The following is a 22,619-nucleotide window of genomic DNA, read 5'->3' as shown; positions in this document are numbered from 1 at the left end:
CCACAAAATATGTTCTGAACAAAATTTTAATCAGTACCATGCACTTAATTTAGTTTTGTGAATGAAGCACAATCTAAAATGAGCACAATTTAATGTGTTTGCGCTGAAAAGCATGGTAATGACTTAATTTAAATACTCATGATCCAGCACTATTTTAGCATGGATTGCATCTGCTTAAACTGGATTGCTGGTGGTTAGTGAATAAGATGCAGGTTTTGCCTGCATGTAAATGTGACACAACTGTTTGGATCATTCTGCGAAATCAGTGCCTTTTCCATTTCAAAAAGCTAATTTTTAACGGATATAAGATTTTAAACATTCTATCAGACAAAGAATTGCACTCTGCCATCTCGAGCTACAAAATGTTTAATATACAGTTGTGCTCAAAAGTTTGCATACCCTGGCAGAAATTGTGAAATTTTGGCATTGAATTTGAAAATATGACTGATCATGCAAAAAAAACTGTCTTTTATTTAAGGATAGTGATCATATGAAGCCATTTATTATCACATAGTTGTTTGACTCCTTTTTAAATCATAATGGTAACAGAAATCACCCAAATGGCCCTGATCAAAAGTTTACATACCCTTGAATGTTTGGCCTTGTTACAGACACACAAGGTGACACACACAGGTTTAAATGGCAATTAAAGGTTAATTTCCCACACCTGTGGCTTTTTAAATTGCAATTAGTGTCTGTGTATAAATAGTCAATGAGTTTGTTAGCTCTCACGTGGATGCACTGAGCAGGCTAGATACTGAGCCATGGGGAGCAGAAAAGAACTGTCAAAAGACCTGCGTAACAAGGTAATGGAATTTTATAAAGATGGAAAAGGACACAAAAAGATATCCAAAGCCTTGAAAATGCCAGTCAGTACTGTTCAATCACTTATTAAGAAGTGGAAAATTTGGGGATCTCTTGATACTAAGCCAAGGTCAGGTAGACCAAGAAAGATTTCAGCCACAACTGCCAGAAGAATTGCTCGGGATACAAAGAAAATCCCACAGGTAACCTCAGGAGAAATACAGGCTGCTCTGGAAAAAGACAGTGTGGTTGTTTCAAGGAGCACAATACAACGATACTTGAACAAAAATGAGCTGCATGGTCGAGTTGCCAGAAAGAAGCCTTTACTACACCAATGCCACATAAAAGCCCGGTTACAATATGCCCGACAACACCTTGACATGCCTCACAGCTTCTGGCACACTGTAATTTGGAGTGATGAGACCAAAATAGAACTTTATGGTCACAACCATAAGTGCTATGTTTGGAGAGGGGTCAACAAGGCCTATAGTGAAAAGAATACCATCCCCACTGTGAAGCATGGTGGTGGCTCACTGATGTTTTGGGGGTGTGTGAGCTCTAAAGGCACGGGGAATCTTGTGAAAATTGATAGCAAGATGAATGCAGCATGTTATCAGAAAATACTGGCAGACAATTTGCATTCTTCTGCACGAAAGCTGCGCATGGGACGCTCTTGGACTTTCCAGCATGACAATGACCCTAAGCACAAGCCCAAGGCCTCCAGTGGTTACAACAGAAAAAGGTGAAGGTTCTGGAGTGGCCATCACAGTCTCCTGACCTTAATATCATCGAGCTATTCTGGGGAGATCTCAAACATGCAGTTCATGCAAGACGACCAAAGACTTTGGGTATGCGATGGGCAGCGATACTTTGGGTATGCGCTGAATGGGCAGCGATACCTCCTGCAAGAATTTGGGGCCTCATAGACAATTATTACAAAAGACTGCATGCTGTCATTGATGCTAAAGGGGGCAATACACGGTATTAAGAACTAAGGGTATGCAGACTTTTGAACAGGGGTCATTTCATTTTTTTCTTTGTTGCCATGTTTTGTTTTATGATTGTGCTATTTTGTTATAACCTACAGTTGAATATGAATCCAATAAGAAATAAAAGAAATGTGTTTTGCCTGCTCACTCATGTTTTCTTTAAAAATGGTACATATATTACCAATTCTCCAAGGGAATGCAAACTTTTGAGCACAACTGTATGTTGGGATATACTGTACATAGCTATGCCTTTAAAAAGTTACAGGGCTGACAGTAACAGTGTTGACAGTTTTAGAGTTCATTTAATCATTGCTAGATTTATGCTCAAGGTCTGTTACAGTTAAAGGATGTGTAAGGAGGAGGCGGGAACCAGCTGAACAGTAAACAAAGTTTTAATGCAAAACTCAACATAAAACAAACATAAACAAACACAGACACACATGCAACGTGGCTGCGTGTGTCTCACTCTCTATCAATCTGGCGCCTCCGGGTCCCCTTTATCTCACTCTCCCGCTGATCAGCTGATTCAGCTGATTTGCCCTCCTCCTCATCACAATTATATATATATAATGTATTGCATGTAGACATATCTATCTATATAGATATTTATATCTATAGATATCTATACTTACATATTTATATAGTATATATATATATATATATATATATATATATATATATATATATATATATATATATATATATATATATATATATATATATATATAGTGGCTGGTGAGTCAACCATGAGTCAACCACTGTGCCGTTATTGCCGTTCCACCATGCACCCTCACGATGGCCACTGTGAATGTCCTTCATGTTTGGGTATGGCCCATCTACTAGAGGATAGTGAGAAGCCATGTGCTGCGGCAGCTGATCTATTTTTTGAGCAAACAGATCCCGACAGGAGGGCCCAGTCATCTGAGTCAGTATCAAACTCTCATTCCCTTAACGTAAAAGAGAATGTCCTTCTACTGAAGCCCATGGTGGACCTGATTATCCTGATGTTACCCATGGTAAAGGGTCAAAGGTTCCACATACCCAAATTGACACCCAACTATAAATCCTGGAGGCATTACGGGACTTAGCTGGGAAGATGGACCATCTCAAATTTAGCGGTAAGAGCACGGCAGCGCACTGTACCATCTATTGTCCCTTCCGAAGATGGCTTGCTATTACACAGAGGAGAGAGGGATGAAATTCCTGATGCTATTTCCATTCATGCTCACGACTCCCTTTATGACAGTAATGATCAGAATATGAGTGAAGAAGAGCAGGGAGATGAGTCCAAGTCTTCCACTACTGATAGGGAAAGCACACAACCTGACATTTTCACCCAAATTCTCAGTGCTGCAAGAATTTTGGGTTTGGAGATACAAGATGAAACTTCAGCTGCAGCAGAATTGCAAGGGGTGTGGGCTGGGGTTTCCCATCCCCAACCATCCTTCTCTGTTCCCGTCGCCGAAGATTATTCAAAGATGCTAAAGAAAGCCTGGAATAATCCGAAAGGCTGCACCTCAATTTAATGCTGGTTTCAGACATTTTGCCAAAATACATGCCCTTGAGACAGGCATGGGTGGCATACCAGCAGTAGAATGCGAAATGGCAGCCCAAACACCCCTTGGCCCAGACCCGGTGACTGATAATCCACGCTGCCTTAGAAAAAAATTCGAGAAAAAAAAAAGATAATTTGGTATGCAAAATTTATAACTCAGCCACCCATGCAGCCCGATCAGGTAATGCGCTAGCCATAATCCTGGCTGCTCTACGAAAAGGCATAAGTCCAGAAGACCGAGATGTTATGGGGCTGATAGATGCAGCCCTGTCTACACACTTCCAGCTTAACAGGGATGTTGGGGCTTCAATGTCATCAGCAATCCTCACTCACAGGCAGATCTGGCTAGCTCAAACCTCTCTGCCTGACACTATTAGAAGGGAACTGACATACATGCCAGTCATACCAGGCCATATGTTCCACCCAGACTCCCAATAAGTGCTTGATAAGGCAGAACAAGCCCATCATAGAAAAGAGTCAGTACAGTGCACATTTGGTCATACAAGGGCAACTACGCAGCAATATAGAGGTGGTCTACCCCCTCAGCCTCCTCACTTCAGTTGCCCAGAATCATGGGAGTCTGACAAGAGATGGAATAACCATTTTTGAAGGATTGATGACAGCAAAAGCTCTAGACAAACGTCACAGCACACACAAGAGGCACAGTCTTGCTCCTCTGTTAAGGATGCGCCCCAGAAGAAACAGACCCCCAGGGGCTCAGGCCCCTATGAGGGAACCTCATAGCAATTTCAGGGGAGTCGCCAAAATCTGTTCCCAGCTACGCCTGGACAGATGGGAGAAGAAAAACTTACACCCGTGGGTACTCGCTACTATAAAAAACAGGTACAGAATTCAATTTCGTCTACGTCCTCCCCCTTTCTCTGGGTTCCGCATGACTACAGTCAAGGACCCAGTCCAGGCACAAGTTTTAGCCAAAGAAATCACAACTCTTCCGCAAAAAAGGTGATTTCCAAAGTAAGCTCCAACGAACAGCTCATTGGGTTTTATTCAAATTATTTCCTCATGACAAAGAAAAGTGGCAGCCTCCGACCCATTTTAGATCTAAGGCAGCTGAACACATACATAAAGGTATTACCTTTCAGGATGTTAACCACTGCACAAATTTTAGAGGTCATAGAACCAAACAAGTGGTTCACTTCAATAGACCTCAAGGATACATATTTTCATGTGCCTATTCATCCAGAGCACAGAAAATTTATCCACTTTGTGTTACAGGGTCAAACATACCAATTCAAGGTTCTGTCTCCCCGATTCTTCACCAGGGTAGTGTCGGCTGCCCTTCGTCCTGTTGGGCCTCATGTATTCAGATAGAAGACAAAGGCAGGCCTAACACAATCGTAAAAACTAACTCAGGCCCACATACCAAGTCATAAATCTTACTGATAAAAACCGCACCAAAATCAAACAAAGGGAGTCCAAAACAGACTACAAATCCCATGAAGCCTTGCTCACTAAATGATCTAACTCTCAACTCCTATCGGATGAGACACACAACAGAACATCCCTCAACTATGATGTCATCGGGAGTAGAAATATCTCTGAGATGCTTCTGGGATTTGCTTCCAGCAACTTTGCCCACCGTGTGTAGACGCAGCTCACCGCTGCTCTCAGGTGTAGCCTCGTGGCACAAGAAAGTAACGTCCGACTTGAAACTGTGGCCATACAATCTCCATCTCGTTGGATGAGTTGAGATTACTCTGTGTTCCACCGAACACTCTAACGGATCCGAAGGAGACCGCTGAGCAATCCGCATCTTCATCCGTTTGCTTGCAGAAGTGAAGAGATAAAAGATTTCTCTTCCATCTTCAATCAAGTCGACGTCGCTGATTTCTCCGCCAGCCCGCCGAGAATCAGCAGCCGTACCACCCGCCGACAGAGCGAGGAAACGGCCTCCTGTCATCACCCGAGCCTCGAGGAACCGAGTCGGAGTTAAAGGATGAATAAACACACATTCTACCTGTGTCCTCATGCGATTCAAGTAAGAGGATTATGTCTGGGCAGAGATAGAATATTATAGTGTGTCATTCTTGTGTATCAACGTTATTGCTTGTACAGTTTACGGACCGCCGTGTCCGCTCATTGCGATTAATACTCAAGGTATTAATTATCACGTATGAGATTTGCTGTGTTGTAGTCCAACCACACTGGACTGTTGTGCATTTCCGCCATCGCGGGTGAGACCGGCACACTGAGTTTATCCATTAAAAAATCAAAGACCGCGAGACGGTTTACGAGCCATCCACCGTGTCTCTGAGTGATAAACTAACAGCTGCTTTCTCTCCCATGATCGCGAAATCGGCTTTGGGGCCGTCACTTTATTCTCTCTCTCTCTCGTACTAACCACACACACACACACACGCGACCCCTCACAAACATTCTTGCACACATTTTTGGCTAGTAGATAGCTTCGTGATAAAGCTCAGCTTTGTCCCTAAGCTATCGTACAAGCGGATACACGCAGTAAACTGGTAGACGCCATTGACTGGTTTCTCTCCGCCAACATTCGCGGCCACATTCTCTGGCCGGAAGTCTCGCGTGACGTACTCTGCACATCTTCACGTCCGCCATTTTGTGCACGTCCCTCCTTTCACACACACACACTCTCTCTCTCACACACACACCCTCATGTGTTATAGGATTATTTTGATTACCATATCTAATCATATCACTGTTTAGTTTGTAGTGTAAGTCGGTAGTTTATTGACTGCATTGTATTAACTATTAATTGATATTACTGCATAAATAAACTTTATATTTCAAAGAGAAGTGTTTTGGCCTTCATTCATTGTTTTTTTCCGAAAATCGATATTCTTCGGATGTCGATTTTCCTAAGAAAACGATCTAATATTGAGACTGTTATACTATCTGGTTATTAGTCCCTGAATCCAGGGTGGTGCCCCGGCAATATTAATCCTTATTAATATTCTATTTATTTTTGATAATTGATAATTATCTTTGATGATTATTAATTATTGCTAATAACCAAACCCGCTCCTAAACGTAGCGCACTACATTTACTGGAGCCCCATATGAGGTTTTAATGAGTTAGATTCAATTATTTAATTTAAATATTAATTAATAACTAATTAAATAATTATCAATTCTTTCTGATAGTAACACTGATCTAAACAACCAGTAAAGCCCTACAGTCCTCTTCAGGCTGCTGGCCTAAAGATCCTCCCATACTTGGATGACTGGTTGATCTGTGCACCAAATCGTCATCAGGTCATGAAAGACACCAAAACTGTTATCAACTATGTACAAGATCTGGGGTTCAATATAAATTGGGAGAAGAGCGATACCAAGCCACAACAGCAGGCAGCATTCGTCGGGTTAGTTTTGAACTCCTTGACAATGACCGCCTTTCAGAGTGACAAAATTGACTACCCTTGCACAAGCTCTCTGCTTAGGCTAGCAAATAGAACTGGCTCAATTCCAGAGGTTAATGGGCATGATATCTGCAGCAATAATGGTAGTACCCTTGGGGCTTCTCAGAGCACAGCCACTGCAATGGTGGATGAACAAATTCCGACTTCACCCCAAGTTGCACAGATGAGTGAAGTTAAGAGTCACACCAAAATGCATCCAGACTTTACATCCATGGAGGAACAAAACATTTCTGTCTCAAGGGATTTCTCTGGGAAACCTCCCAGCAAGAAGAATAGTAGTGACTACAGATGCTTCACTGACTGGATGGGGAGCTGTTTGGCAAGGCAGAATGGTCAGGGGTTCATGGGTATTTCCCTGGACCAAGGAACATGTCAATGTGCTAGAGCTGAGGGCAGTTCATCTCTCCTTAAGGCACCTCACTCCGTTTCTACAAGGCAAGCATGTCTTAGTAAGGATGGACAATATGTCTGCCGGATATCACATCAATCACCACGGCGAGATCACTGCGATGCCTTCAGGAAACCAGAAAGCTTCTGCTTTGGGCCTTCCCAAGATTCGCCATACTCAGAGTAGTTTTCATACCTGGGTTTGTAAACCAGGCTGCCGATCTCCTGTCTCGGACCAGGCCTCTACCGGGGGAATGGCGGTTACACCCAGAGGTGGCGCACCTAATATGGACTCGGTTTAGCAGAGCCCACACAGACCTGTTTGCGTCATATGGCTTTCAATGAGTGGCCAAGGTGGGCCTTTGGGAATATATGCGCTATCTCACGAGTGGCCTGGAGAACTGTTATATGCTTTTCCTCTGTCTCTGATTCCTAATGTGCTCAAATGAGTGGAAACGGGCCATTACAGGATCTTACTGATCGCCCCCAATTTGCCAAGGAGACATTCGTTCCCATCCCTCCTACGCCTGATATAGTACCACCCATGGCCGCTGCCAATGAGAGTAGACCTCTCTCAGACAAAGTGCCAATTTGTCACCCAAACCCAGCCACACTACAGTTTTGGGTTTGGCCTCTACTCAGCCCCTCTCTCAGGAGTTAGATGAGGCGGTTTTGAGGACCATAAAAAGTGCCAAAGCACCCTCCACTTGGAACAATTATTCAAGAAGGTGGCGTGTGTTTTCAAAGTGGTGCCAAGACAGAAAGCTGGATTTGATTAATGTGGTATTGACTCTATCCTTTGCTTCCTTCAGTCACTTTTAGACTCAGGAAGAAAGGTCAACACAATATGGGTATATGTTGCAGCTATCTCTCATTATCATGATGTTGTTGAAGGCTTAACGATTGAAAAACATGCTCTGATATCTCAGTTTCTCAGAGGAGCACGCTGTCTGTATCCAGGAAAACCTTTAAGGTCACCATTATGGGATCTTCTCATGGTCCTTCAATCCCTGACAAAATCCCTGTTCAAGCCATTAGCCCAGGCTGATCTTAAGTTGCTAACATGGAAACTGTTTTCCTTCTTGCTATATGTTCAGCCAAAAGAGTGGGTGAGTTAAATTCCTTATCAGTAAGTGAGGATTGTCTAAGATGGAAAGCAGACTATTCAGGAGTCTCCCTTTGGCCAAACCCGGCTTTCCTACCTAAGGTTCATAATTCCAGTACAGTTAATCAAGTAATCTAACTTGCAGCATTTCAACCTGACCTGTCTCTCCTGGTTACAGGGCTTGATCTACCCACCTTATGCCCAGTCTGAGCACTACACTGTTACATTGACCGTACACAGCCCCTAAGACATTTACACACCCAAATATTTGTGTGTTTTAATAAGAAGGATACTGGACAGCCAGTTTCGAAACATCATCTATCACATATTATATTGGACACTATTGCACATGCATACTCTAGCCAGAGCCTGACAGTTCCAGGAAATATAGTGACTCATTCCACCAGAAGCCTGGCAACATCATGGGCTGCACTCAAGGGGGTGGCACTTTCAGACATCTGTGAAGCAGCATCGTGGAGCTCTCTGTGTACATTTACTAAGTATTACAGGGTGAATGTGGCAGACCCTGTTTCACTTGGGCCCACGATTCTGCTTTCAGCTGCTAAACAGGGATGTGAAGTAAGAGAGGCTTTCATCCCTCATGACCTTGATGGTACTAGTCATCCAAGGGAAGACTGTGATGATGGTCTGAGTGAAGTCGAAATAGATCGTAAGTTATGCTTATAAATATGGATCTTTGAGACCGAACGATGACCGTCCCCATCTCTTGTCACTCGGGACGAACTAAGGTGCTCCAGGCAAGAGGAAGTGGTTGGCTCACCTGGATGTTTATATAGTAAGCCAACCTTTTTAGGTCAGTCACCTGACTTTGTTTATATTAGGTCTCGAGGATAGGCAAAAGAATGGCATCATTCAAGGGAAGACTGTGGTGATGGTCATTGTTCAGTCTCAAAGATCCATAGTTATAGGCATAACTTACAATATACGCGATTAATTTGATTAATCTGCTTACCGTGTAATTAATTTGATTACAATTTTTAATTGATTTACAGCCCTAATATATATATATATATATATATATATATATATATATATATATATATATATATATATATAGTATATATTTACATGTATTTCTTTTTACAATCAAAATGTTCATATTTGCTAATACACTAGGAAAAGTTGGAAACATTGGTCTGGGGACAGGCGAAAAAGCATCCTTTAAAAGAAATATGAAGAATAAACACTTAAAAATAAAATAAAGTCACTGAATTTTTGTTGATGTGTTTAGAAAATTGCCTGTTATAACACATCGTAAAAGTTGCCATCAACTATTCATTGTTAAAGTAATTGTTTACACACATGTTAATGAGGGACACAAAAGGCATCGATTTCATGGAATAACTCTTTTAGTGAATTCAACCTAAACTATTTTATTAGTCATTTAAGTATAGGAGAGCACCAGAAACACTTTGTGACACTATCACCATGGATTACAATTTGCGTTTGTGATATGTGGCTAAATGTGTTTGCTAAAGAAGGCATACTGATCAAAACTTCTTGTCAGTTCTTCATTGTGAGAAGAAGCTCATAGGTCCCTTGACAAGACCACAAGAGCCCGCCCCAGCGACTTAATTACTTTTTCAAACACAACCGAAGTGCTTTTCCAGTTGCTGGAGTCATTAACTCAGCAGGGAGTTAAGTTGGCCAAGTTATCATTAACACCCTCTTGCTATTTATTTTTTTCCCCCATAATGCATGTTGTATTGTATGTACTATACGTGAAATGTATTGGATTTGGTGTGTAGTGAATGTAATTGTTTGTGTTTTGTCAAGACCAAAGACACATTTTCAGCCAAGGCTGGACAATAAAGTAAACTCTAAACTCTTAACACACACAAAAAAATGCTAATTATAGATTCTATGAGTTTGTATGATTTTCTAGACATTATTATTTATTATAAGACTTTATTATAAACAATATTTCTTCTTCTTCTTTAGTTTATTACTGTTTTTATGAATAATTTGTTTATTGCTGTTCATTATCTTGTTGTTTATTACCTTTCTGTTCATTATCTTGCTGCTTGTTATATACCTCACTGACTTAATTTGAATTTAATTTTCATGTTTGCAAAATAAATGGTTTGTAACAAAATGCTTACTGTAAGTCTTTAATAATATTATCAAAGACTCTTATTTGTAAAAGTTTAGCTTTTTTATTTTTTGCAGTCAAATTTGACCATGGTGTTACAAATGGTCAACAACACCAAAAATAAATAAATAAATAAATAACAATGCTAAACTTTGACAAGTAATAGTCTTTGATAATATCTAAATATATATCTAAATTCATAACTTTATATCTAGAAATTAACTTTGATACAACATTGGTCTAAAGTGACCAGGCAGCATGTGTGGATCTCTGCAGCCATCTACTTGTTATAATTGTCATTTCATGTAAATGTATATTTTTTTTTCTCCAGCAGATGGCATCAGATGCTCCAAATGCCTGATACATTTTGATATTTTGATATTTTTTTAGTTTAATGAAGTGTATGTTTTTAATTAAGTGAAAGATATATAAAATGTGTTTGTTTTATATGAAAAAAAAAATGGAGTAATTTAGAGGTAAATTAGGCCTGAATACCATACAATTCCAAAATAAATGCATAAGTTTAGTGTTATTACTTTAGTGTAGTTAGTTTTATTACATTTCTTTTAAAAAAATACAATAAAATAAATTATTACTGTATCCGGTCAAATTTAACTGGGAATATTAAGAGTGTCGGCATGCAGCGAAGACTGTAGAAGGCTTGAAACCTAATAAACTTCTTTTTGCTTTGCTTGAAAAGTGTGTTTGTGTTATCTTTCTTTAAAATAAATGCCACTTGCTTTGATATTTATATAATGCAATGACATTCATTCGAGTATACTGTTCTGAGGCCACTGCAGTTTGTGAAACAGACTCTGATGTGACTTTCATTTAACTGAAAGCCGAAGGGGATCAAAGTCAAGCATCATTTCAAATGACAGAGGCTTTTATAAATGTGTTCTATATGTCAAAGGGCATGAAGGTTCACTTTGAATGTTACAGCTCAGGATTGGTTTCTTCATGCTTTTCAGAAGCAAAGAAGCACTCGTAACCTACAGTAGGTGAACATGCATTACTTGCCCATTGTGACACCAGTGAGTGATAGCTGACCGTAATATGCACACTCTGTGCTCAACCTTCCAACCTTGATCCCATCACAAAAATTAAAGGGGCAGAAGTTATTGTTAGCTGTAAATTCTAAGAAAAAGGCAATAAGATTGAATATCCTGGTGTGACGTTCCTATGTGAAGTGATTCAGCAATTAAGAGATAGTTCACTCACAATTCTGTCATGATTTACTCTTCTTTTTCCATGCAATGAAATTGAATGGTGACAAAGGCTTGCATTCTGTCTAACATCTCCTTTTTTGTGTTCCAATGAAGAAAGAAAGTCATATGGGTTTGGAACAACATGAGTGTGAGTAAATAATGACAGAATCTTCATGTTTGGGTTTGGATTCCTTTAAGGAATAGACCACTTTTTGATGCAACTGGGGAAAACAAAAATCCATTATGAATAATCCAGTGTGGATGGGTGAAAATGCTCTGTTGTTTGCCTACCTTGCATTTTTCTTGATGCAGTTCAATTTGAATATCAGTTAGTTTTGACCTGAGATCTTCATTGGCTGCCTGTAAGGCAGAGATTAGTGCCTCAGGCTTCTCGCCCTTAGTGCGACCTTTCTTCGCCATTGGATCAGATGCAGGGATTCCTCAAACACTCTTACTCATCCATCACTTCACGTTACACTGACATTTCCAGTTCCGTCTTTTCCTCATTATCCTTGCAGTCAGAATACCTGTGGACGTAAATGACATCACAAATTACCTTTACTATTTACAGTAGAGATAATGAAAAGGCAAACAAAGCACACAGTCTTATAGACACTTCTTTCAATTGCAGGGTTGGTGGATTAACGGAATACATGTAACGAGATAACGTATTTCAAATACAAAATATAAGTAACTGTATTCCACTACAGTTACAATTTAAATAGTTGGTAATCAGAATACAGTTACATTCAAAAAGTAATTTGATTACTGAAGAGATTACTTTGCATTTTATTGTCATTTGTTTCATTTAATATTTGGTCCTTTCAGATGGAAAACATTTATACATATAAATGATGCGATCCAAAGTGCATTTGAACAGCGGTGAAACACTTTCTTATGATGTGTTACATTCATACGAGCAGACAGAGAAGTAAGTTTGAAGTAGGTTTGGAGCAGAAGAAATAGAAATAAACCTTGTGTAAATTCAGCTTTATCAAATTTAGCTTTAACCTCCTGAGACCCCTGCTTGACTGCTGTGTGCATTTTCCATTCCCCTTTTTGATTTGTAACAAGTAGCTCCTAAGAAACATGCAAGAAAAAAAAAAAAAAAAAAAATATATATATATATATATATATATATATATATATATATAGATCTAATAAGTTTCCTAAAAATTGATGTAAACAGTTGGACTAATTTAAGAAATTTAAATAGTACCAAGCTATAGAAAGTCAGATTGTTTTAATCAAATTGTTAATTATGTTTCCAGGAGTGTTGTTTATTCATGTTGTTTATTCATTTTGAGACGTTACAGACATTAAATCTGATATTAGCATACATAATTCTTATTCAAAGTATTGTCCTGCATCATCCAATCACTGCCAACCATGTTAAAATAAAATTATACATGATAAATTCTGAATCTATGTACTGATTATCATTGTCACATGTCTGCCAAACATGTTGAGTGGTCCAAACATCATCTGCAGCCTGAAACTCAACTTTTGGTTGGATTATAGGAGTGAATGCACTTAGCTGCCTAGAAAGCTATAGCATGCTCCCTTGTTGCCTATTTAGTTAATGACTCCAGTGTGCTGTCTGTCAGCACTGGTCTCAGAACAGTTTAAAATGCACCTTATATTCATCCTAACTCCATATAAAGCCCCTAAAAACAGCATTTTCCAGTTTTTGGATGCATCCATTGATTCTCAATGTGATAATGCACAGTGAATAAAGCATATTTTAACTGAATTGAGCATACAGTCCACGAATGTGGTCATTGTGTTTAACAGCCTGCCGTTTCACGATAAATTGCTCAAATTAAAAAAATGGCATTTCAGATGAAACTAGAGACTCTTTTGTCTCAAACATGTTCAATGTAAAAAATTAATTAGGTTTCTTACCAGAAGTAGTTTTGTTGACATTTCAACCAAACACAAACTCTGCTATGGTAAACACCATGTTGTTTTGTCACATGACTCTGTACATTGAAAGTTTAACCCTGTACTGACAGCCCAGAGTCTCCTGAACTGAGCTCAGTCGAATTAAATTAAATTAAATTATGTGTTGCGTATAGCAAAACAATGTCCACGCACGTGAACGTGGGGTCGCACGAGATTAAGCTAAGCTAAAATGCTACTTTTAGCTATTTTACATGCTGGCATGATCATATTTTTTTATCAAGAAAATCAAAGTTAGATAAAAAAAAATACCTTTTATATTAGGGCAAGACCTTTGATATTAGGGCAAAAATCTTATTCTTGATGAGAATTTTTGTATTGTTTTCCTGTAAAAAATATCTAAAAATTCTAAAAATTGTTTAAGAAGCAACACTGCATAAGATATTTAGGCCTTTATCAGAGAATGTATTTTTAACATGTGTATTTTGTCTTACTCACTGGCAGATTATTTTTATATTCAAAACAAGTGAAAAAATCTACCAGTGCTGAAGAAGTAATCCAAAGTATTTAGAATACATTACTGACCTTGAGTAATATAACGGAATACGTTACAAATTACATTTTACAGCATGTATTCCGTAATCTGTAGTGGAATACATTTCAAAAGTAACCCTCCCAACCCTGTTCAATTGTGCCATGTATGTTAAAAAGGTAACTTCTACTTCACATACTTTTATGTTCCAAAGGTTGATTTATATAAAAAAAAAAACTAACAGATTTAAACTTCATTTCAGTGGTGGCATCATTTCCACTAAGACCAATGATTTTTCCACTATTAATGTTTTATCAAATGTTAAAGTGAAGAGCATTCTTGAGATTAAATATTAGACAAGTGATGTTTGAAGAAAACAATGAAAAATCCCTTATTAAATCACAAAGTAAACGGACCAAAGTCTTGATGCTAATTTTAAGTTGTTAAGTAAGTAAAGTAAAACATTTCATGTGGTGTAACCGTCCGGAGACAGTAAAATAGTCTAGTTAAAAGCTGAAATTTTTGGGGGAAAAAATTGGAATAATCTTTCATTATTAATACTTAAAAAATAAAAAAATTAAAAAAAAAGCAGTGAAATTATTTTTTTAATATATATTATTCAAATTTGAAAAACTTCTGTCCACCAAATCAAAGTCAGGTGGTGTAACCAACGTGCAGGAAGCCATTTTGGTTAATGTGACAAAAAAAAAAAAAAAAAAAAAAAGAGAGAGAGATAGAGAGGACCCTTTAAAACCCACATGACTGTGTGAAGTTCTAAAAACACATCAGATATTTCGACATTTTTATGAAAGGCACAATTTGTAACCCCAGAGACCATTTAGCAGAGATGGGCCACTTCTATTAAAATGAATGGGAGAAATTGTACCGCCCAACAGTCAACAGATACAAGTAGAAAAGAATTCCTGCCTTACAGGTAAAAGAGCCAATCACCTTTTAGATACAATCAACTCAAGAACGCACATAGCTCGCAAAGACGCTGAGACAAAGACGCTGACTACCACACCCGGAGTCACAAGTTCGAATCCAGGGTAACCTGAGGTAAAGAAGCACAATTTTACTGTTGATTTGACATATGTTCTTTGATTGCATTCCTTACCAACCATTTTGGAGATTTCGGTCTTTCTCCATTCAAGTAGATAGGAGATATATTTATATATATATATATATATAATTTTTTTTCACAAAATGAGCCACTTGCGAGCAACGCATCTTTTAAAGATGTCGTTCCACAAGAGTTCCGAATGCGAGCGGCACATCCCGCTGTCAGAACATGAGTCTCAAGACGCTTCACTCAAGATTTGCCCTTTTTCTGAGGGACGATTCCACCTTTTGCACCCTCCCACTTGCCTCCTCTGTGTTAGATCCTGAGGGACCACATGAGGGGGCACAGCGGGGCCACAAGGTTGAGCTGGATGGATTTGAGGAGGATCTTGTGTGGACACAAACCCTGCGAACCCCTAATCGTCTGACACAGCATCCTTGCAGGTACGATATGCACATGATGAGCTCTGGCCCTCTGTGGGAATGCACGGGCTCATCACGTTTGGTGGTTCTGATGATGGGGATGATGCCATGTCTCTCGTAGACTCAGAAGACTTATTGCTTTGCCATATGAAAAACCTGTGTCTGAATGTCAACCAGGGAAAAACAACGCTTTCCCCCAGCCAACAAATCTTCTTTTTTTTAGGGGTTCAGCTCAACTCTGTGAGCATGCGTGCACACCTCACGAGCGAGCGCATTCAGGCCATTCTTCAGTGTCTATCCGATTTCAAACTGGGGAAAGCATGTCCACTTAAGTCTTTTCAGAAGATATGGATTTTATGGTGGCAGCATCCGCCATCATACCTTTAGGTCTGTTACAAATGAGACCTCTCCAGTATTGGCTCAAACCACATGTACCACAACACATGTGCACTGGGGTAACTTGCCACTGTCTGGTTGCTTTAGCACCTTGGACAGTTCCAGCCTTCTATCAGCAAGGTGTTATTCTGGGTCAAGTATTCAGATGAAAAGTGGTTACCACAGACGCATCCAACACAGGTTGGGGCGCGGTGTGCAATGTACGCCTGGCTTCCGGCACCTGGACAGGTACGAAGCGAGAGTGGCACATCAACTGCCTAGAACTACTGGCTGTCTTTCTAGCCTTAAGAGATTTTCATTCTGACATTGTGAATAACCACGTTCTGATTCATTTGGACAACACAACAGTAGTGGCGTACATAAAATTGCCACAATTAATGAGTATGACACAACGCCTCCTTCAATGGAGCAGGCATCATCTCCTCTCCCTACGTGCGACACACATTCCGGGCCACCTGAATTATGGGGAAGATCCGTTGTCACACCAGAGAGCGCTACCGAGGGAATGGAGACTTTACCCTTAGACAGTTCTGAGGATTTGGGAAGTATTCAACAAAGCGGAAGTCGACATAAATTGCCTCCACGGGAAATGCCCACCGTCCCCTCGGGTACTCCATGCCCAAAGCCCTGCTGGGCATGGACACATTGGCCCACATATGGCCTGCGAAACGCAAATACGTGTTTCCACTGGTACACCTCCTTCATTCTGTCATCAGCAAAATCCGAGAGGACAAGGAAACAGTTCTGTTGATGGCACCGAAATGGCCTCCGGAGATGATGGAGGTATTGGACGGCCCTCCGTGGGAAATACCACTGAGGAGGTACCTCCTCTCTCAAGCACAGGGCACGATTTGGCATCCCCAGCCAGAGTTGTTGAACCTACATGTGTGGCCCTTGAACAGAGCACACCAGAACTGGCTCAATCGGTGATGAACACCATTTTACAAGCTAGATAACCGTCCACGAGATGCCTCTATGAGCTAAAATGGTAAGTCTTTGCAAACTGGAGCTCTTCGCATGGCGAAGACCCAGTAAATTGCTCCATAGCTCCTTACATTCCTTAAAAAGTGATTAGATGCTGGTCTTACCCCATCTACGCTTAGGGTGCTTTCACACTGGCAGTTTAGTTCGAAACACAGTACGGTTCACATGAAAAATTGGTAATGTGAAAGCTGTCATGTGGACCGGGGAGCACACCGCGATACCGAACCCGAGACTACCTGTAGGAGGTGGTCTGAGTTCGGTTGCAATGGAACTGTAGCGCGATTCGTGTGAATGTGAAAGCAACTCAGACTCGGGTGCGCACTCGTTCAGGAAGTAAAGTAACCTGCGCATGCATTTTAGCCAATGACGACATCTATCCATCTATCTATCTATACACCTTATAAATACTATATATAAATACTATTATAGGTTGTAAATATAGGGAATAATAGGAGATGACAGTGGCGATAACTTCACCTTGGACACGAGCGTGCGTAAGCGTGCAGTGTAAACAAAGATGCAAATTAATTCCTTGCAATCAGCTGTCTCCTCAAAAAAACACTGTTTGCGAGCAGCAGCAAGCCGCCTTCCCCTGGACATCTGATGAGTTACACCATGAAGCGCACATATACATAGTTGTCGTTCACTCTGCTGTGCATAATGGCACCAAAATAACAAAAAAACAAAAAGTATGAAGAGTCGCATTGTGTTCTCCATGCGTGTTTGTGATGACGGAAGATGAACACAAATGGACCGGAGTTCGATAGAATCAAGTGAGTGTGAAACCAGACCAAAGCTGCGGGGGGCACCGGGAACAATCGCACTCGGAATCGTGTAAAAGCCCCCTTAAAGTTTATGTAGCAACTATCTTGGTGTTCCATGCTCCAGAGGCAGGTTCTGCATGATCTGGTCATAAAATTCCTTAGAGAAGTGAGGCGTCTGAACCCCCATCGCCCTGCTATGATACAGATTTGGAACCTAATTGCTTTCATTAAAAATTGCACTCCTGTTGGCTCTGGCCTCATTCAGATGGGTGAGTGACATAAAGGTGCTGTCGACTGACAGCTCATGCTTGGAGTTGGTACCAGGGCTTTCAAAAGCCATACTTAAACCTAGAAAAGGCTACGTGCCTAAGGTTTTGTCAACGCTCTTCAGGGCTCAGGTGGTCCATCTCCAAGCCTTCTGTCCACCACTATTTATTTCAGATGAAGAGCAGTCTATGCATCTGTTATGCCCGGTGCGGGCATTACACATATATGTTGAATGTACCCACCAGTATTTGTTATGAAGGCCTCACGAAAGGCATGGCCATCTCCAAACAAAGGCTCTCTCACTGGATTGTAGATGCGATCACACTCGCATACAAATCACAAGGCGTGAATTGCCCTATTGGGGTCAAAGCGCATTCAACTAGAGGTACGCCATCCTCATGGGCATGGACAAATGGGATGTCCTTACAAGACATATGCTTAGCAGCAGGATGGTCTTCACAAAACACGTTTGCCAGGTTTTACAACCTACATGTGGCATCCATCTCTTTAAAAGTCCTCTCTGTCTGGAGCGCTTATTTATTCAGCAGATAAGCCAAACCCTCTGTTACAGGTAGGCTACCAGTTATATTCTATATAGCAACTATATGAAAGTTGTATTATAATTCCCCTCTAAGTCACAAGCAATCCCCATCAAAATAAAACCTGTTCTCCAACCATGGTTGCGGAAAAGTAAAAATTTCACTGTGTGTATCTATATACTCATATACGTAGGTATCCAGACTATACTTATTCCCATCTGGTATTAACCACGTGGGTTACTCATATATATATATATATACACACACACACTTAAGGCATGTTTTACATGTCATTGGCCTGTAGGCCTGTGACTCTCTATACATATCCTTATTAAGTGTTTTCCTCTGGGGGTGTGACATCATGTAGTGCGGCAGGATGAAATTCTGTTCCACATACTGCTTACAGCAATGTATACTACATTTCTACAATGGCATCTGAAACTGAAAACTATTGATTTGAAATGATGCGGCATCCAAGCTGCTAGGTGTCAGTGTAAATCCAAGTTAACACAAAAACAAAAGTTACTGAGTGCACCTTTAAATAAAGTGAGAATGTGATAAGAGTGTTGTAAGAGAGTTTATTAAAGAATGTCCACAGGGCCAAAAGCGCCCATAGAAAAACACACACCAAAAAATAGTTTACATTTAACCTTTGCTTACTCAATTAAATGTTTTTGGCGTAAAAAAAAAAAAAAAAAAAAAAGTATGAGATAAACGGCTTTTCCATGTCCTACAGAATTTGTAATCGCAATGAAGTATGACGAATGTGGTGTTTATGAGTCAGGCCATACACCTGTGGGAGCTATTGACAGCATTGCCAACTGTTGCCTTGACAACACGTGCAGTAAACCAGTCTCCCACGCACACATACTGTGTTGCACAAGTGGTTAGATGCTAAATCCAGGATGATGGCCACACTAAACAGCAGGAGCTGTCGCTGGTGTCGATCACACTTCTACAGCATGCACACCAAGATAAGAGAGTTTGTTTTTAACTGCGAAACGTGTAAACTCGAGTAGACCTTCATTACATAATGGGATGATGAAGAGGCATTATAACATGACGGTGATTAAGAGATTGTAAATGAAGACTGTGACAACTGTGTCTCTAGATTCAGCACAGGAGTTCTGCAGATTATCTCCTCACAGCTGTCAATACATGGGTGAAGTCACTAAACAGTTGTGCCACTATAGAGTGCAGTATTTCAGTGCAAATTCAAATTAAATTCAAGGGCACAACAGTGTCAGTGTTTTTCAGTGAGAATATAACTAGCTATGAGGGTAACCACTCACACTACAAGCTCTAAACTGACATGACTGTCCCTTGTGTGCTTCAAAAAGCAATATAACTGGACAGCAACATGTAGTAAAAATTTGCTGCAGAACACAAGCCCTTACTCAGCAGTCTCTACCACTGAGCTAAATACACTTTTAAACTAAAGGGTGGGTTATGATAGGTTACACTGAATGTTTTATTCACAAACACACTCACTTCTAACATGCATCCTGTGCCAGTGCTTCTCAACTGAAGGGCCAAAATATCACAGAAAGCAACTGAACAATATTAACAAAATGCTTACATCATCATAATAAAAAAGTATAGTAAAATGTGTTTAAGACAGCATGTATTTAGACATTAATAACCCCATGAAATGTACATCTTCACTGTAAGTCACATTGGATAAACATGAAACTACTATTTCAATCTGCAGTACCATCAAAATTCCTCATTGCCACAAGTATATCAAACAAGTTGCAAATGTGTCCTTAGCATGTGATTGTGGGAAACGGTACACTTATTTTAGCTGTGCTTTTTTGGCAGTGGAAGATAATGTTGGTTATGTCATCTGTACCAGTTGATAGACTAATCTTCTTGCCCACCACAGTCTGAGATTTAAAAGATTTATTTAATTTTTATTTTTTTATTTTTAATATATTAACATTTTTTTATTGATTCCTATATTAACGCATACAAGCAAGAACATATACAAACAGAATCAATGCTTAACCCCCTCTGTTACTAAACAAACCCCCCCCTCCGCAACCCTACCCAAAACAACATCCCAGTGGTCCCACATAATTATTGACACACAAAAACAAATATTAAAAAATAAAATAATTAATAAAATATAATAGTTCATACGAATAACTTCTACATCTCTCTCTCCACTGTCCCTCCCTGAGAGCCCTCCAAAAATGCCAAATATTTGCCCCAATTTCCCATAAACAAATCTAAATTACCCAATCCTCTAAATACCCCTTCTTCAAACGCTGCCACCCTCCCAATCACTGTACACCACTCTGGAAATGATGGCGCTCTGTCGGACTTCCAACCCCTTAAAATGACTTGTCTGCCAATCATAACAATTGTTAAAACCCAATTTTTTATAAATTTGTCCCCCAAATTTATGACAGCTCCGTCGCCCAAAATACAAAGTCTGGGGCAAAGCAAAACTTGAGTGCCCAAAACGTCAAACAAATAGCTCTGCACCTTCATCCAAAAATCTTGAATCTTAACACCCCCCCAAAAGGCATGAGTTGTGTCTCCAATGTCTGACTGACAATGCCAGCAGTTGGGTGTGTCTTTAAGACCAAACCTATACAGGTGCATCTCAATAAATTAGAATGTAGTGGAAAAGTTCATTTATTTCAGTAATTCAACTCAAATTGTGAAACTCGTGTATTAAATAAATTCAATGCACACAGACTGAAGTAGTTCAAGTCTTTGGTTCTTTTAATTGTGATGATTTTGGCTCACATTTAACAAAAACCCACCAATTCACTATCTCAAAAAATTAGAATACATCATAAGACCAATAAAAAAAACATTTTTAGTGAATTGTTGGCCTTCTGGAAAGTATGTTCATTTACTGTATATGTACTCAATACTTGGTAGGGGCTCCTTTTGCTTTAATTACTGCCTCAATTTGGCGTGGCATGGAGGTGATCAGTTTGTGGCACTGCTGAGGTGGTATGGAAGCCCAGGTTTCTTTGACAATGGCCTTCAGCTCATCTGCATTTTTTGGTCTCTTGTTTCTCATTTTCCTCTTGACAATACTGTTGCCCAGTAGTCAGGTCTGGTGAGTTTGCTGGCCAGTCAAGCACACCAACACCATGGTCATTTAACCAACTTTTGGTGCTTTTGGCAGTGTGGGCAGGTGCCAAATCCTGCTGGAAAATGAAATCAGCATCTTTAAAAAGCTGGTCAGCAGAAGGAAGCATGAAGTGCTCCAAAATGTCTTGGTAAACGGGTGCAGTGACTTTGGTTTTCAAAAACCACAATGGACCAACACCAGCAGATGATATTGCACCCCAAATCATCACAGACTGTGGAAACTTAACACTGGACTTCAAGCAACTTGGGCTATGAGCTTCTCCACCCTTCCTCCAGACTCTAGGACCTTGGTTTCCAAATGAAATACAAAGCTTGCTCTCATCTGAAAAGAGGACTTTGGACTACTGGGCAACAGTCCAGTTCTTCTCCTTAGCCCAGGTAAGACGCCTCTGATGTTGTCTGTGGTTCAGGAGTGGCTTAACAAGAGGAATACGACAACTGTAGCCAAATTCCTTGACACGTCTATGTGTGGTGGCTCTTGATGCCTTGACCCCAGCCTCAGTCCATTCCTTGTGAAGTTCACCCAAATTCTTGAATCGATTTTGCTTGACAATCCTCATAAGGCTGCGGTTCTCTCGGTTGGTTGTGCATCTTTTTCTTCCACACTTTTTCCTTCCACTCAACTTTCTGTTAACATGCTTGGATATAGCACTCTGTGAACAGCCAGCTTCTTTGGCAATGAATGTTTGTGGCTTACCCTCCTTGTGAAGGGTGTCAATGATTGTCTTCTGGACAACTGTCAGATCAGCAGTCTTCCCCATGATTGTGTAGCCTAGTAAACCAAACTGAGAGACCATTTTGAAGGCTCAGGAAACCTTTGCAGGTGTTTTGAGTTGATTAGCTGATTGGCATGTCACCATATTCTAATTTTTTGAGATAGTGAATTGGTGGGTTTTTGTTAAATGTGAGCCAAAATCATCACAATTAAAAGAACCAAAGACTTAAACTACTTCAGTCTGTGTGCATTGAATTTATTTAATACACGAGTTTCACAACTTGAGTTGAATTACTGAAATAAATGAACTTTTCCACGACATTCTAATTTATTGAGATGCACCTGTATAA

At 40.0% G+C, this 22,619-nt stretch overlaps 1 protein-coding gene across 1 annotated transcript in view; it reads right to left on the bottom strand.

The window, feature by feature from the left end:
* LOC127429128 (janus kinase and microtubule-interacting protein 2-like) overlaps positions 1-22,619 on the bottom strand; it is a 91,077-nt gene that overhangs the window by 44,455 nt on the left and 24,003 nt on the right. Inside the window, exon 2 of the mRNA XM_051677964.1 lies at positions 11,863-12,098. Coding sequence (XP_051533924.1) covers positions 11,863-11,991 — 129 coding nt within the window. The 5' untranslated portion in view covers positions 11,992-12,098. The remainder of the gene's footprint in view (positions 1-11,862; positions 12,099-22,619) is intronic.

The sequence above is a fragment of the Myxocyprinus asiaticus genome, chromosome 38, assembly GCF_019703515.2.
Source record: "Myxocyprinus asiaticus isolate MX2 ecotype Aquarium Trade chromosome 38, UBuf_Myxa_2, whole genome shotgun sequence".
Taxonomy (NCBI): Eukaryota; Metazoa; Chordata; class Actinopteri; order Cypriniformes; family Catostomidae; genus Myxocyprinus; species Myxocyprinus asiaticus.
The sequence above is the reverse complement of the archived record's forward strand: the minus strand, read 5'-3'. Positions and strand labels throughout refer to the sequence as shown.